This window comes from Rhodamnia argentea, chromosome 3 (assembly GCF_020921035.1).
Source record: "Rhodamnia argentea isolate NSW1041297 chromosome 3, ASM2092103v1, whole genome shotgun sequence".
NCBI lineage: Eukaryota > Viridiplantae > Streptophyta > Magnoliopsida > Myrtales > Myrtaceae > Rhodamnia > Rhodamnia argentea.
The window spans coordinates 862,231-880,383 of record NC_063152.1 but is presented as its reverse complement, the minus strand read 5'-3'; the positions used below and the strand labels follow the sequence as shown (position 1 = coordinate 880,383).

General features: G+C 41.0%; 3 protein-coding genes across 3 annotated transcripts in view; all 3 read left to right on the top strand.

Moving 5' to 3' along the window:
* Nucleotides 1-18,153, top strand: part of LOC125314342 — a 396,865-nt gene that overhangs the window by 209,434 nt on the left and 169,278 nt on the right. The gene's annotated exons all lie outside the window — the stretch shown is intronic.
* Nucleotides 1-18,153, top strand: part of LOC115730551 (TMV resistance protein N-like) — a 322,507-nt gene that overhangs the window by 190,756 nt on the left and 113,598 nt on the right. The window lies entirely within an intron of this gene.
* LOC125314341 (disease resistance protein RPP2B-like) lies at nt 10,550-11,898 on the top strand. The gene is made up of 2 exons (XM_048276393.1): nt 10,550-10,671; nt 10,762-11,898. Exons 1-2 carry the CDS (start codon nt 10,570-10,572, stop codon nt 11,053-11,055), a joined length of 396 nt encoding a protein of 131 aa, XP_048132350.1. The 5' UTR covers nt 10,550-10,569; the 3' UTR covers nt 11,056-11,898.

Sequence of the window (18,153 nt, the reverse complement as noted above, 5' to 3'; positions counted from 1 at the left end):
ACAAGAAATTTGTATTTATGGAAGCTTATGAACACACGAGTAAGTGCTTTTTGTATAAATAGTATGAATGAGACTATATTTCAAAGTCGAAAATCAAAATTCAATTTAATTACTTAGCCGATCATAATAAAAAAATGAAAAATAAAAAGTGATCAAAATATGGAAAAGTTAAAGCATGAACAAATGTCAAGCATATTTATATTTTGACCATATCTAAATATTAACAAATGATATATGTATAGAGGGCTGAACGTGGGTTATTCTTCCTCACTTTCCCAGGTTAGACTCTATCTCTCCCTCCTCTCTCTCATACACACTCACATTTTATGCGGTGTATATGCTTACCAAACTCAAATTGAATTCTTCTATTTGGATACATATAAAAAACTTGGGTACATTCTAACTGTCAATGACAGGATTATAGGATAGTTCTCCCTGGAGGAGAAATGCCAGATTGGATCGTCCCTGTTGAAGAAGGTTCCATATCTTTCATGGTTTCAGTGTTCTCATATAACAAGTTTCTTGCATTCGCTCTGTGTCGTTCTCAGTAAGGATAAACAGGAGAAGGGACTACTCTCACTTCAGATTGAATCACATGTTAATGGCGAAATGCGGAGCAGTAATTCAGAAACTATTCAACGTCCGTTGCATTCGTATCATATCTGGCTTCAACATATGTCACCATATAGGCTCTGGGGAGAAGTTGATTTTGGTCAATTAGATGGGAGTTACGTACCATTTAGCCTTACGATATCAAGTAGAAACGTGAAAAAAGTGGGGATACAAAATAATAGCCGACCTAACAGAGGACGATTTGAAGTTTGTGCTTCGAGACGTCCAGCTTCACCGTGCAAGGTTGTTCTTGAATCCAACCGTACACGCGCACATACTTTTTTGTTTTCTTTGTTTTTGCGTGTGTATGCTTGCTAACTTCTCTTTGCTCCGCCATAGGCAAACTTCGAACTCCACTGACGCCACTTTCAGCATCTCCGTTCCTCCATCCAACACCACTGAGCTCTGAGAACGTAAGATTGCCACCAGCCACAAAGGCGATGAACAGAATTTCATCTTCCTGAAACAGAGTCCCTAGCAAACCGATGGTGATTGTGACCGGTGATTTGAGGCAATGGACTACAACTGCTGACCGAAACCATGGAAACTGATGATGCAGCTCCCGGTTAACGATAATCTCTTGAGGTCCTGGGCTTCATGCAGGTTGGAGTAGATCAAGTAACGCCTGGCATGTCCGAACTATATTAATTGATGTGATGCTCGAGATGGATTTTGAATTCGATCTGCACGGTGCTACAGTTGCGCAGAAACTTGTAAAGTGTGTCGTTGAATTTTTTCGAGGGACATTGAATAAGTGTTTCTTCGTAAGTTTAGTCGGCAGATGCTTGGTCATTAGTGAATTCAATGGTAATTCACGAGGCAGTGGGGAAGGACTCTGTTGCTAAGTCTTATGCGGCACTTGAAGAGGTAAAACCAGAAGAATGAAGAAGTGAGATGGCAAGCCATCAGGAGAGGTTGTTTGACAGTTGAGTCCTGGGAGCTTCTTGAATGTTTTAGTGGGAACCTATATAATGAAAGATAAGCCTCTGTGGTACATGTAGTTCAACAGTTAGGGGGGATTTGTATCTGAATTACAGGACCAATATGTTGTAATAATTATTATTTAGGAGTTTTGTGACCCGTATATTGTACAGGACTTGCAGGATTCTGATTACATAGATATTAGACATGCGTTTATTCAATTAGTAGCTGCATATTGATACTGAATATTTTTACTGCTGGACACTTGATGCTGATTTTCTCTTGAATTGCTTGTATGCAGGCATGCATGCTTGAGAATTTGCGACTTTTATACTCAATATTTTTTCCTCCTAACTTTGTTTCCTTAGGCCGTATGTAGCTAGACTTTGGTATACTTAATTGGTATAAAAATGAATGGTGAGCATTGAATTGCCTTTTAAGATGTAAGAACCGGCTTCTTGGGCACATTTTTTCACACAATGGCCACATTTGGACGTGTTATACAAATAGAATCTGTTTTGGGTTTCAAGCTGGTGAGCTAGGTGAAAATGCAGAATCATTAGAAATATTGGGTGGCTTCCACAGAAATTTCATCTTTGTTGCCCCGTTTAAGTGTCTGCATGATTAATGGATGTTTCCAAATGCTGGATCAAATGCTCCCCAAGTAATAGTTGATTCGGTGGCGCTGTGTTCACCCATACAATGGTTGCTGTGAATGGGGATAGAATTTGCTCAGTAACATAATCACCGTCATAACAACATTCTCATTCAGATGCCCTGTTTATCCAATGTAGGTTTTTCCTCTAGGCTGGGTATTCTTAGCTAGATTACCATTTGAGAAATGGGAGGTCATGTCCTTGGTTAGAAAAAAAAAAAGGCTAAGTGCGGTATCTTAATAGCTAACCCGTCGGTTAGACTAGTTGATAGAAGTATCTTCTTGATCCTCATCGTGAATTACTAAACAGATATGGTTATTGGTCGAGCAGTTCTCCAGTTTAAGCTCTTCGGTGGCACATATTTCGACAGACCGATCAGGCCATAACCTTTTCATGCTTCTGAGACAATTAATATGTTTTGGCAACTCATTACATACTGAAAAGAAGGCCTTGAAATAATTTGTTTACTTGAATATCATTTCTCTTTGCCATTTTTCCCTCCTTTTCCATTCATTTGCTGTTTATGACGTTGTGTAGTCTATGATTTGCTTAAGTATTATAGAGAAATAATGAATGCTAATATTTGGATTTCATCTCCAAAGACTTACGAGTCACGGGTTACTCTGCGTGCATTGGTTCTTCCCGTTGAATCCTGTCTTGGCTTTGCACAACTAGTGGACATCATGTATGGTATTATGATGCAACTCTTTTGCATATTGAATGATTGTCAGCTACTTGTGCATATAACAAGTGGGCTGCATATAAAAGGGAATGGCATGGATTACTCTTGAACTATAATTTTCTGACTCTTTGTGTTCTACATGTAAAGCACAAATCTGGACATGACATAATTGGTGTTGATTCTAGCACAATAAGATATTCTCCTATTTGTGTGACGTCGAAACTGATTAATTATGTTGTCACAAGAGGTTGAAACATTTCTTAATCATAGTATGTTCAAACAGCCGTTTTAGTAGAGATACTTTTGTGAATTAGTGACGATGATTAGAATTCTATTTTGTGATAAAAGGATGTAGTTAAACATCTATCATTCCATAAAGTAGCTTTAAATGATTATGTGCACTCTAACTAACAATGCATTTTCCAATCACATAATTTCCTCAAGGGGCCTAAGAGAAGAAGCTCGATTCTTGTCCGGATCGGTTTTTGTCCGGATTGTCATGTATTCACCGAGGATTTAGTTACTTGTTACGTGGTAAATCTTCTTGGCAAATTTCATGTTATAACTCGGTCTATGCCGTGAAAATTTCAAATATTGAAGGGCTTGTGAACCAGAAATATGCTAATAGACATACGGTCCTACTAGTAAAGGGATTGGGGGTGGGGACGCTAGTATCATAGATGTGGGGTTCGATTGCCGCACTTTGCAAAAAGATAGAGAAAAAGTTAAAGAGATGAGAGTTAGAGATATGACTAGCGAAATATATTATTTTGCAATTTTGCAATTTGACCTTTTTGGTTGTTATTTTGGACAATTAATTTGTGGCCTTTGTTACCCAATGTAACGATTCTTATACTCTAAATTTGGTGCCCTAATTTAATATGTGCGTCAAGAATTTCCAACTTGAAGATTTTGGTATGCAAAAGTGAACAGAAAATCATATGATGGAATTCGACAACTTCACTTATTAATTCTCGAAATCAGGTCGGAAGTTCTATTCGACAATGTATATCGATTCTACTATGTCGATTTCCTATGATATTGTCCAAATTGGCTTCATTATCATGCTGCCCACAACAATTTCGGTCATTTTGCAACTTTAATTTCAAAATGGCGGCTTAGTTGTGCTTTAAAAGAGTCAAATTTGCTGCATTTTAAAAGAGGTCTGTAACGGGTCAAGATCGGGTAGAAACTGGGTCGAACAACTCGGACAGAGGTTGAAGAAGACCGTAGGCACATGCAAGGAAAATCCCACGTGCAGAAGAAGCGCGTGTGGGGGCGTGACAACTCTCTCAACTCCAATTTTAATGTGGTGACGTCGTACTTTTCTATCACATGCATGTGGTAGATATGCCTAATTTTCTAGGAGTAACGTGCTGCAAAATTACATTAACATATCCAGAAATGTAATTATAGGAGTCACTCTCCAGGTTATGTACTACGGCATTTGAGATTGACGAATACAAATCAAAATTAGAAGTTCTAATTTGCTGAGATACATAAGGTTTCGTATCGTATTCGTGAGTGGTAAATAAATATACATAGAAAAGGGTGTTTGTTATGCAATAATTTTGTGCGCATAATTGAGAAAAATACTCATACTATGTTGCAAATTCTTGTCTACCAAATTGTCACATGTATAACGACATTTGAGATTCTCCTTAGGAAGAACAACCCAGCGATTTGCTCGGTATCCCACAAACGGCCCCATGTTGATGCTAGAGCTAGAAACCACAGCTTGGTTTACAATTTCGTTAGGAAATCAATATGTACCCCGACAATCTTGTCAATGCTTAAATTGGCACCACCACATTGATGATTTGTCAATAATTAAGTCACTGGTTGAACACTTTGCATCTATCTACGGAACATATACCCGACCACCAAAATGGCGACACATGCCAAGAGATGATTAGTTGGTCGAAGTCACACTTGGCCTCACCTTATGATACGTTAGAAGAGTGATTTTCACACGATGTAATCAAGGTAGCAAAGGAAACTTTTTCTTTGACTTTTTTTGTGTATGTCAAAATTCATGTTGTCTAAAGTCTGAACTAACCTACGCACAATTTTTTTCACAGTATATATATACATTTGAAGAATCATGGTCTAAGGTCTCGAATGGGCCACGTGGCTAATCCACGGCCCTCCGATCTAGAGATTAGATCTATGGTCGGGATCGGACGACGTGGCTAATCCACAACCGTCCGATCGGGGATATTTTTTTATTCCGAAAATGATTTTTCTTTATTATCTGAATTTTAAATAAATTGATCCAACGATCAGCAATGTGACACGCGGCCAAACCCGGGCTGCGCGATCACAAAATCCTTTTTTTTTTAGGAAAATCTGAATATGTTAAAAAAATCATTTTTAATTTTTGAAAAAAGAGATCGCGATACGTGGCATTATTTCAGCCGTCAGATTGATTTTTTTGTTATTTATGTTGTAACCAACCGCACTGACGTGGCTGCCACGTCAGCGCCGCGTAGTCGTTGACCGGGTCAACTCTCATTGATCGGTCAATACTTCGCCGTAATCGCCGGCGCTTCGCTGGAAGTCACAAACTGAACCTAAAACTAGTGAAAACTATTTCCATTTCAACAGCTAATGAATCCTTAGTCTCCATAAACCTACATGAATTGGATACAACAAAGAAAAATCGCCTGAACTAACCTGGATCAACCCGCACAGTAGCGTTTTCCGGCGACGAACTTAAACTCACACATTCAAGAACAACCAAACCACCAGAACCTATGAGCAATACCTATGAGGATCAAGAGAACTTACCTGTAGCTTATCGCAGTTCGGTTTTGATCGAGGTGGGGTCACTCGTTTGTGACGTGTCTGGGGTTCAAGGAGGTCGACAATGAGATATATGCGGCAATAATGCAAAAAGAGAGCACGTACGTGAGCAGGAAAGAATGAGGAGTAATCTGAATCAAAAAGTTTGAAGAATCATGGTCCCGATCGCAAGTTGCCATTAACGCGAGCTAGGGTGGATCGAAACTGGCCTCACTTTTTCCGGTGATGAGATGACGCTCGATTGGGCTCGAGCTCCTCGTATGGACTCCACTAAGCTCGCGGAACCGATTTCGTGGCTCGTCTCGCTCTGTATCGTTGCCGCCGAAGCTTCAAAGCTTCTACTCTGTCCTTGGTGATGGCGAGCCTGAGAACTTTCCGATGCCCCCTCCTCTCTCTCTCTCTTTCTCTAGATGTTCAGAGTCGCGAAACCGTGCCCCCCTTTTTTGTTATAGAGCCCAGTTGTTGGAGTCCCTTCCCCCGAATGCTCCCCTCCGGATTTGTTATCGTTCGTTTTCTGTGTTGGCCTCCCTCCGTTTGCACGTGCACGGCCAGTTTTTAGTTAGCCCGCTGAAGTCGGGAACCTGTGGGCATTATGGTAGTCTCCGTTTTTAAGTCTGGGTAGTGCCAATTTGGCGTTCCCTTTTGTTGCTTCCTTGGGCATTTCCTGCATGCGACGAAAAGCTAAAGGAGATGAACAGGGAAGATGGTCTCCTGTGCCCGATGGAAAGAGAACCCATTAATGGTTCTGGGTGTGCGCGAGTTTCTTTTTGGTTGACCTGGTCAATTAGTTAACTTGGTCTTTTTTTTTTTGCTTTTCTCTCTTCTTCTTTTTTTTTTTTATTGCTTTTATGTGTGTGTCTAATTCAACACCAATTTGACCAGTTTCTGCATATTTAAGCCCAAAATTGGTTTTGGCAAAACGAATGTTATCAAGGTGACAAGTTTGGGAAAATTTGGTTCAATTTAGCAAAAAATCCCTAAATTTCAAGATTAGTTCGAATGTAAAATGTGTTCAATTAGGGCTCTTAAAGATTGGTTCATTTCAATCTGACCTCACCAATATGTTTAAAATGCCGAAGAACCTATGGGTCAAGGTTCACATGTGCATGGGTTCACTTTAAAATGATCAATTTGACACTAATCGAAAATCGCGGACTATATTGGAAATGCAAATAAGCATAATTTGTAATCTGCTCAAAAATTGAAATTGATTGAACTAAAATGCAATTAAAGGTGTATGAATCAAATGTCATAACTGACTCAAAGTAAGAAAAACAATAAAAAAACCTCAAATGATTTTTTTGGCTCAATTTTAGGTCCACATTTGCGAAAACTCATGTGACCTCAAGTTGAATTTTTCAATTTTTCAATGGCCAAAATGAAGAGGGAATTAAAATAAAAATTTTGGATATTTTCCCATATTTTGGAGGCCAAAAATGCTATTTTTTTTTTGTAATTTATGGGTATTTTTCTAATATACCAAAAATATCAAAAATTGTGAAAAAATACCGAACAATATTTTTTGTTCAAAAATGGATCCTTAAGCTTGGCCAAGACTTCCAAAATTTTTATGGATTTTTGAGAATTTTTCTAAAGAAAAACCGATTAAAAATCGAGTGTCAACAACGTCGACATGTAATTTTTCAAAAAATAGAGAATTTCAACACGCTGAGACACGTTTTATATTAACTATTATTTTTATGATTTCACAAATAAATAAATAACAAAAAAAAGGTAGGATTGAATTTACATTAAAAACAGTATTCACCACTTCTATGGCAATGGCAAATTTCATTTTCCTTCAAAATAAAAATTTATATAAAAAAAACAAATACACAAAAAGAAGCCAAGCACACCAATTATTAGTCACGTTACACGGCTGGGAATTCATTTATCCATGATTTGCCCTAATTAATCCCCGCTCCCTACTTTTCTTTTTTGGGAGTGACAGGTGAAGACCTGTTGAAGATCGTGTAAGACTTGAAAATAATGAGAGGGAGGGCGACGAGGTCAAAAATGAAAGGAGATGGGTGATGATGGAAGGAGAGCCGTTGGATGGAGGTCCGGTTGGTGCGCGTGAGTTGACAGCTTTTAATGAAAAAAAAAAACAATCTCACACTCCCCCACACTCTCTCTCCTCGCTCGTCTCTCATCTCGCCTCTTCCCCAGGCTTTCTGTCCTCTCTCTTTTCCTTTTGAAAACACAGGCCTCCCCTCTCTGTGTCGCCAAGTGAACGAAGCAACGACAACCACCGTGATTTTGGCTGCCTCGTTTCTCCTCCGGCGCTCTCTTGCTCTGGTCCTCCGTCGCTCGTTCGCTCTCTACTCCGGCGCACACAAAACCCATTCACTGCTCGGGACGCTCGCTGCTCGCTCTAGCGTTGGCTCGCTCGCTGCCTCCCTTCCTCCAGATCCGCGGTCTTTCCGCCCTCCTCCTCCACTGTCGCTGGCTCATGGCGAGACGCAGACATTCTCCTCCCCTTCTCCTCCTGATCTCGTAGTTTCAGATCTCCATTTTCACCGCCCTCCTTCCTCTCCGACTCGCGAGTCCGCCGCGTGTCGCTGGCGTTGCAACGCGTGTCGGACGCGTGTCTGTGTCCGATACCGACGCGCCCGGTGCTTCATAGGAAAACACTCTATCAAATCTTAAGCCCACAGTCTTTTCTGATAGTTGAACTCCATCGTAGCAATGGCTTCTTCATCGAAATCCAGAGGGCCTTATGAAGTCTTCTTGAGTTTTAGAGGCATGGACGTGCGTAAAAACTTCGTCGGCCATCTCTACACGGCGTTAATCCAGGGTGGAATACGCACTTTTCGAGATAGCGAGGAACTGTGGAAGGGAGATAAAATATCGATGCTCATGCAGGCCATCGAAGAATCGCGCATCGCGATCATCGTCTTCTCTGAGAATTATGCTTTCTCGTGGTGGTGCTTGGAAGAGCTGGCCAAGATTATGGAGTGCAAGGAGCAAAATGACCTCATCGTTCTACCAGTGTTTAGAAAAGTAGACCCAAAAGAAGTGAGAGGGGGGAGAGCGAGTTATGCACGAGGCCTAGCTAAGCATGAGTCTAAGCATTCGGAGAAAATGGAGAGATGGAAGAAAGCTCTTTTGGACGCTGGTAACTTGATCGGTTGGACTTTGAATGATGGGTAAGTAGAAAGTAGAAAGGGTTCCATCTTTTGTATATGAAACTATTCTTTACGAGTGTGATAATTTTTTATTTATTTAGTTATGGGCTATTTGAGGTCTTCACGTTTCATTTTAGTCACTTTGAGTTCTATAGATTTTCGATTTTGGCCAACCATTTCACAAACTAGTTACAGGTGGCATTTTGAGTTCAAAAAATCACGTGGCTATCCATAAAACAGACGAGTGGCTTTTCCAATAATTAAAAATGGACACTAGCACTTCATCGGCTGAAAAATTTATTGATTCATTTGATCAAAATGGAATGTTCAAACTTGTTTTCCGAATGGACAGAATGTTAAGTAGCGTTATTTCCCTTACCCCATTTCGTACAGGATTAATTAGCGTGTGCAGGCCATGTAAAGCAATAACATCGTGCTTTCGAGGAATTTAGTGGTTTTGGAATCAAAATCTTAACCATCGTTCAAAGTCCTAAATCACATGAGAGTCAAAACGAAGAATAAGTGAATCGTCACATCTAAAGCGAAAGTACATGAATCACTTAAGAAGACAGCTACATGTTTTGATTGGTGTTGAGCTCTCGGAGTTCAAATTTGACTCGATGGGAATACATTTTCTTTTGGCTGTAATTATTTGAAAATGAGATGCACTGCTTTGTTACTTTTGGCTGGTGATTGCTTGTTATTTGCTTATTCCAATTGCTAAAACGATGCTAAAACTTCCTTTTACCCTTTTGCCGAGATGATGAGTCAAATGTTATACAAGAAATTGTGAAGGACATCTCAAATCGCCTAAGCCAAACACCTTTAGAAGTTGCTGAGCATCCGGTTGGGATAGAGTCCCGAGTGGCTGAGGTGAAATCAATGCTAAACCTTGAGTCTAAGGGTGTTCTCATGGTGGGATTATGGGGACAGGGAGGCATAGGAAAGACAACTTTAGGGAGAGCCATTTATAATGATATTTTCAAAAAATTTGACGGTTCAAGTTTTCTGGCAAATGTTCGAGAAAAATCAAAGGATTGTATGGGTTTAGTTACTTTGCAAGAACAATTCTTGAATGATATATTATTACCGCCACAAAAATTAGTGGTGTGCGATGTCGCTAGAGGTAAAAGTCTAATACCACTTAGACTTTGTCAAAGAAGAGTTCTTGTCATCCTTGATGATGTGGAAGACGAAGAAACGTTACGTGCTTTAGCAGGAAAAGCCAAATGGTTTGGCGGTGGGAGCGGGATCCTCGTTACTACAAGAGATAGCCATTTTTCGACTCCCGGGTTAAATTGGGATGATGTGCATGTGTATGAAGTTAAAGTGCTGGATGACGGTGGAGCTCGTGAGCTACTTAGAAAGCATGCTTTTCCGACATACCAAAAATTACAAGGCGGGACAGATCTAGTGCATGGTTTTTTGAATCATGCTAAAGGCCTTCCTTTAGCACTTGTGGTGTTGGGTTCCTTATTACGTGGTACAACAGAAGTGTATGGGAAAGCATACTAGAGAAGCTTTCCAAGAACCTTGACAAAAAGATTAATAATGTGCTCAAAGTGAGTTATGATGGACTAGATAAAGATGAGCAAGAGATCTTTCTCCACATTGCCTGTTTCTTTAAGGGGCGAGCAAGAGAGTATACAAAAAGGTTCTAGACAGGTTGCGATCTTCAAACAATGCGGGATTTGATACTCTTATTAAGAGGTCCTTGATATACATTGAGCTAGGAAGGCTACAAATGCATGACTTGATCCAATTGATGGGTATGGATATTGTGAAACAAGGATGTGATGATGATCCCGGGAGACGCAGCAGGCTATGGGTGTATGATGATGTTCTTGATGTTCTATCATGCAACATGGTAAGACTTGCAAGCACAATCAAATCTATGCTTCTCATCTTTGACTATAATTAATGAATATGCATAACCTAAATATTCATGTATATACAGAGAGATTGTGCTGTCAAAGCCATAGTGTTGGAGTTACCTAAGCGGACAGAGATATGTATTGGTCCCGATGCTTTTACTAAACTGAGAAAGTTGAAATTGCTTATCTTGCGCAATGTTTCTTTCCAAGGTCCTGTATGTCTTCCTAATCAGCTAAGATATTTGGAATGGGCTGGATGCATTCCCTGGATTCCAGAATTTTCCTCTGGTCCAAATAAATTAGTGGTACTTGATGTCAGCGGAGGCAGAATGCTGGGAGAGCCAAAACAATTTGAGGTGAGCATATACCTACATTGACATTTTTTATTATCTAACCTCATTTCTGCATGGGTAGGCGTGTTATATGTACGAGTACACCACAGGAAGTGGTGTTCCTCTGTTTTAGAAACCATTTCACCATTTCTCTTCAAATGACTGTAACTACAGGCGTTAGAAACTTTTTTAAGTGCAGCGAAATTGGGATTTGAAGAATTAAGCGAACCATTCTAATATTTAATGGGAACATTTTGTTGATAAGACGTGCAATACAACTAGATGTTATAAATATATGTGAAAAGTGAATGTTATTTCAAGATTTGTCATGTGGTTGGCATCCGCACTCTCATTATGTGACACTTCACTTTACTTTCTAATAACTTCACAACATGACCCATGGCATAATTTTGCCAAAACTATTTTTGTCTACTAATGAAGAATAGATTTGGTTCAGGTATTTCAATTTGAGTTTTTTTGTGAGACAAAATCAGTTTGGGATAAATGCGTCTACCTATTTGAGATTTTTAATGGTATCATACCTAATTCTTTTAATATTTGTCTAAAATTTTTTGTATGTAATCTGTTTTATACTATGTGGGTATATATTATTCAGTTCTTTCGAAGAAAAAATGTAAAATGTATGTTGATAGGAATTATGTTTGGTTAAGCGATCATAAAAACTAAATTGCTGGTTAAAGCGTGCTCGTGAGTGTGCCATGCGGCTTAATCTCGACCATCAAAAAAGCTTTACCCATGTATATGTATTATGATTACTGGGTAAAGTTTCTAACTGTTCAGTAATTCCTCAATCCGGTATGTAATTCTCACAAAATTAACTTATAGTAACTTGGAATAAAAGCAACCGGAATAGTAGGTTTCAAGTCGCCTGATCTAAATATGAAAGTCCTTACAAGTGGCAACAGCATCCCACGAACGTCCTTGTTTTCCCTTTCAGAATGTTTATCAAAGTTGGTTTCACAGTTTTCGCAGGGCTTCCGAAACTTGAAGTACATCAGTTTCTATGAATGCGGCTCGCTGGTTTGTACACCCGACTTGTCCCGTACTCCAAATCTGATGGAGTTGGAGATCCAGTCTTGCGACAACTTGGAAGTAGTACATGAGTCGATTGCAAATCATGACAAGTTACAGGTGGTGGATATAAATGATTGCCCTAAACTTCATTATTTTCCAATTCTCCATTCAAAAACTCTCCAAGCTCTCCGTATTGAAGAATGCGAATATTTTGAAAGGTTCCCGGATATTCCACATGAACTCGAAGGCCTAAAAGAGCTTTGTTTTAGATATACTGCAATCGAAGAAGTTCCTGCATCAATAGAATATCTTGTCTCTTTGAGGAGAATGTGCTTAGGTGGTTGCGACAGGCTGATAAGCCTTTCGTCTAGCATTTACAAGTTACAAAACTTAGAAGAATTGGAACTTAACGAGTGCAAAAAGCTAACCACCTTCCCCAAGTACGATTATTCAGCTGATTCGGGCATGAAGATCGGACTTCCAAAATTACGCAAATTAAACTTTAGGTATTGTAGTCTATTCGAAGTCGAGTTTCTTGAGAATCTTTTCTGTGTTCCCCTTTTAGAAAGTTTAGAGCTGCATGGGAACGAAATTACCAGCCTTCCTACGTCCATCCACAAGCGTGATCATTTGTCCACATTGATAGTTTCATGGTGCGATGGATTACGAGAGATTCCGAAGCTTCCACCATCTGTTATTTGGTTTGACGCGCAAAATCACCATTCTCTGAAGAATACTGATCATTTGACTTCATTGAATGATTTTGTCCGTAGAGGGTTGGCCATGGCTGATATTTCCTCACAGGTTAGACTCTCTCTCTCTCTCATCATTGTGGAGTTGGAAAACTTAAGAAAATGCAACATCGAAGGCTTAAGGAAAATCCACCGTAGTACTTTTATGGGAATAATTTATTTCGCATGAGACTTGTATATGAATTCAAGTGAGAATCATTGGATCTCTACTGATTTATAGAGCTGTAGTAGGAAGTGGAATTCACTACGATTACTTACTAAACTCAAATTGAATTCTTCTATTCGGATACAAATAACAAATTTGGGTGCTTTCTAATAGTCTACCTTTATAACAGGAGAGGCCCGAGTGCTCTATTATTATTCCCGGATGCCGGATGCCAGAGTGGATCCTCCCTGTTGAAGGGGATTCAATATCTTTCATGGCTTCCGAGGATTTGTATCATAAGTTTCTTGGATTAAGTCTCCGTATTGTTGTTCATGGATATGGACAGGGGCCCAATCTCTTGGAGATTGAAAAACATGTTAATGGCCAAAGTCGGGGTTCCCAACGACAGGGTTTGTTGTCTAATGGCATAGATCATGTTTGGCTTCATCATTCCATAGATCTATGGGGAGAAGTCGATTTTGGTCAAATTGAGGGGAGGTACGTACGATTTAGCCTTACAACACAGTATGTAAGAGTGAAAAAATGGGGACTCCGAATAATATGCAAGCAACTGAATGATGATTTAAGGAATGAGATTCTGTACAATCAGCTAATGGATCTAGCTTTACTCAGCGAGGTTGTTCTTGAATCAACCGATTTAGAAGCCGAGAGTTCACATATGCACGAAGTTAGTTCGATTGAAACAGATCCTCAGGAAGACTTGCAAGATTGTCGAATGAGTACTGAGGAACATAGACAAACGGTACTTCATGAGCTGTCCTCCCTCGAGGCATGCGAACCAAGACCATGGGAGCTTCTAAATCGATTGGCAGAGATGAGTATGGCAGTGTTTGCTCGCTGCTTTTGTTGTTAGGATGATCAGGAAACTCGCTAAGGAAGGAATTCAGAGGTAAGTGAACTCCACTGATCGGCATTTCTACTTGTTCTTCTCGTTTTCTTTTTTCAATAGCATGCTGTGACTACTCACTTTTACCAGCACAACGATGAAAGCGACTGTGCCTCGTAGAGAGAGCTTGACAAGGGTGTGTCTGGAGATTCACAGCAGAAGGATTGGGCAAATAATTTCTCTAGAAGAAAAGTCGGACGAGAGCAAGATCAGATGCGCATACATCTGGTCCGGACTTGGGATGTGCATTTGATGCTGGTGGAGTCAATATTGGAAGAGAAGGCACAACTCCCGTGGAGTATAAACGACCAAGAATACTCTCCGTGAGTTTTATCATTTTGTACTTTTTCTGGAAACTAGTTCTTGAAACCATGGAAACTGGTGACGTAGCTTCAGGTGAACGATTCTCTCCGGAGGTTCTGGGCTTCAGGCAGCATGCTATAGATCAGGTAATGCCTGGCACGCCCGAATTTTATTACGTTGATGTGATACTGGATTTTCAACTCGACTCGGTTGGTACTACAATTGCCTGGAAACTTGAAGAAAGTGTTGTCGAATTTGTTCAAGAGATGCTGAATCAGTGTTTCTTCGTAAGTTGTCTGTGGTTGCTTGATAGTGAATTCAGAGGTTATCGATGTTACAAACTGCAAAATCAGTATTTACTTGGAGTCCAAGAGTAATAGGTTGTGCCCGTGGATAACTAGTCAGATAGTTATTTTTCTTTCGCTCTGTGGACTGTGGATATGAAAAAGACATCATGAGAAATTCGGAGTTTACATAAGTTATTCAATAGACAAAAACACGAGAATCTGATTGTTGATTTTGATTTCTTAGGTCCTGGCAACTGTTTAGGATCCTCTTTTTATCTTTATGTGCCATGGATTTTATGAAGGAAAATGGCTGAGAAGCTAAAACTCCTGGATTCTTCTTGAATGTTGAGTGAAAACCTGATTAATGAAAGATTAACTTCTGAGGTTCCAATAATATGACACACTGGAATGAGCAGCACTTAGTTTCTCAAATTAGTTGCTGTTTTTTGCTCTAGTGTTGTTAGAGCCATATCGGCTTAAGTGTTAGGTGGGAGTTGCATCTGACTTGCATTATGAGTTTGTATTAATAATCATTACTTGGAAGCCATACAGGACATGCAAGATCTTGATCATATAGCTATGAGATATGGATTGATTCCAATTAGATATGAGGTTGTCGTGGTGGCTTCCCCTCTTTTGATTAAAAAAGGCGTAGTGAGAGATGCAAAATCCTTGCAAAATTGCAAGGACAGGGAGGATGACTGCAATTTCACATAAAATTTTGAGAGTATACGACACCGCGTACTAGAAATTAGATCTCATATCAAATAGTGGGGAGAATGCTCTTCAAAGAATGACCCCACCTTGACATTGAGGAGCAATGAGAGTTGTCCGTTCTTCACACATAAGATCCTCTCTTAGACTAGGTGCTGTGGGAACTTGAAGAAAGAACTGAAATTTCCGGAAAAGGTGTATCGATGATTCTGTCTTGGAGACGGGTACTTCCAAAAGAATTCATGATCTAATGCTGTGACACCCTAGGATTTATGAACTATAAGATAAGGGAAATGATAAAAGTGGACCCACCTTATCAATTTAGCCCCTCCCTAGTCAAAAAAATTCTGGATTTTTCTCTCTCCCCACGTTAACTGCTCTGCCGACTCTCCCCTGCCCCTTCTTCTTTTTCTTCTTCTTTACCCTTCTTTTCTTCTTCTATTTTCACTTCGTGCGACGCCTCCTCAGCCACTGAACACCACCACCACCTCACAGCCCGTCAACCACCACTCCCTCCATCGCCTGCAGCCATCGCTGCCGTTGCAGCAGCCCCCGGGAGCCTCGAATCAGCCTGACTCCCCTGCTACAACCCTGTTTCTGTTTCTGCTGTGTTGCTGCAGCTGCTGCCCTTGCTTTGTTTTCGCTCCTGCTGCAGCTCCGATCCTTCCTTTGACCACCCCCGCACCTGTCCTCTTCTCGTTGAGCCGCCTTAGTCCCTCGCCGAACCCCGAACAGCCCCAAGAATCGAAGTGTCTGCTTTGTTCCCCTGTTTTATGCTCTGTTTTGCCCGCTGCTGCGCCGCTTGGTTCTGCAATTGTTCCGACCACCAAGAGCCACCAGCCACCTCCCTCAGTCCCCCTCAGACCACCACTGTCAGCCCCACGAAGTTCCACCACCATCGGAACCCCAGAACAGCCCAAACCGGAGACCTTGCTCTACCTCCACCTGTGCTGCGATTCTGCTTCTGTTTTCAGCTCTCAGTCGCTGCTCTGCCACCCACGGCTGTCCCCTGAAATTGTCCCGACCACCTCACACCCTCACTGTCAACCTCGGAGCCATTTACCACCCAAAAGAGCCGCCACAGCTGCGAACATCCCTACCCTGCCTCTGCCTGCCCTGTTCTGTCTCCGATGTGCCCTGTTCGCGGGCCAGTTCCATGGACTGTGGCCTGTTTTGACCTGGGCCACGCCTGGCTCATGTCCGGCCAAGTTGGCCGAGAACCTAGGCCATGTGCTAGGCCGTGGCCGAGAATTTTGGGCCGAGAGTCTGGGCCTTGTGCCTGGTCCGTGGGCCAAGTTGGCTGAAAAGTTTAGCCCGTGAGCCCAAGTGTCCGAACAACATCTGAAGCTCGTGCCAAGGGATTTTCAAGGATCGTGACGTACTCGCCCTGCATAATTGACTGTAAGTCAACCTCTAATCCTTGGTTAGATCGTTAATTACGTTTGGATTAGTTTAATTAGATTATTATGGTGTTTAAGTAGATTAATTAGGGTTGGGATAGGCTAGAGACTCTATATAGGTTGAATGACCATAATTATCTAAGTTAGTTCAAATGTGATTGATTGAGATTAAATTAGTTGATCGATTGGATGATTTTGCGTGATTGTGAGTGAATAGCGGGTTAAAGGTGAGCGCTCGATTAAGTAAATGAATGAATTAGTTTATATGCAATTGGATTGATTGTTCATTATTAAATTGTTATTTGTGCACAATTCGTGAATATATATGAATGACTGGGTTAAATATCTGGTTAAATTGATTGATTGGTCTGAGTTTGACCACTCGATTTATGGATGCAAGGTCGCATGGGATAACATGTGCATTTGTGTGATTACTCGTGGAGTTTCTTTGTGTGAACATATTGCGTGAGCATTTGACTAAATGCAGATTATAAACTGACTATTTGTTGAGTATGCTCGAGTGGTCATACGATAGATTATTCTCGACAAGTTCGTGCTGTGCCGGTCATACGGAATCATACGACTTGTCGGATGCCGTCAATACGTGTCCGGTGCCGGTCGTACGGATCACATGGATTGTCGGATGCTAGTAACGACTTGTAACGGACCGAAGTCCCTACAGGGATTCCTGATAGTGCCGTGCCGTGCCATTCATACGAATCGCACGGGCTATCGGATGCCGTCGTCGGAAGTAAGGGACGAAGCTTGGTCCCGCCGGTAAACACGGCCGATCGTAGTGTAAAGTCACACCGGTCGTGTGCAATTGGGCCGGATGGCCGCTAATAATCGGACCACGTGTGGTGTCCGCGTATGCGATTGACTTGATATCTATGGGTTGTTATGTGCGGCATATTATGTCGAATATTGCATATCGTGTGATTTTCAGCGGGTGAGCTGCATGTGATTGTAATATTTATATATCGATATGTGATTGATTGATAGGACCCTCTGGATGAATCAACCCCCTAGCCAGGCTTTGACGTTAACTGACGGAGATTTATATCTCACCCTATTATTGTTATACTATTTTCAAGTTCTAAGTGATGAAGCTAGTAGTTCTTGAAAAGGCGATAATGACAAGAGTGACGTAGCTCTATTTGGAGTAGATATGAAGTTGATCCTACCCCGCCCCGAAGTATGGGGCTGATTAATGAGTCATCTCGGTTGACTTATGATGTGACTGTAAATAAAATCATGTTTTTGAATTAATGCGTTTTCCTACTTGCCTATCCCTATCTTATATCTTGTCCGGGAATATTGTACGTTTCTACATGCGTAGTTAATCTCATGGGTTGGTAGTGTGCCCGGGATGCTATCCTTTTAACCCGAGGGACGAGATGGCGGGGATGCCGCGCGCTCGAGGATCGGAGCGTTACAAATGCAGTTGGTTTTGACAAAAATCCTGTCCCTAGGATACAACGATCTTCCTCACTTAGTCTACACACCAAGCAAAGGATGAACATGATTCAAGCCTTGAACGAAGGAAACGGCACTAAGAGATGCACCGATTCAAAGATAAACTATTGGAGTCAAACGTTAA

Excerpts from the sequence above, each read along its gene's own strand:
- LOC125314341 (XM_048276393.1), top strand. The coding sequence starts at position 10,570 with ATGGGTATGGATATTGTGAAACAAGGATGTGATGATGATCCCGGGAGA. Across the intron at positions 10,672-10,761 it reads ATGTTCTATCATGCAACATG|AGAGATTGTGCTGTCAAAGC; the intron begins GTAAGACTTGCA and ends ATGTATATACAG.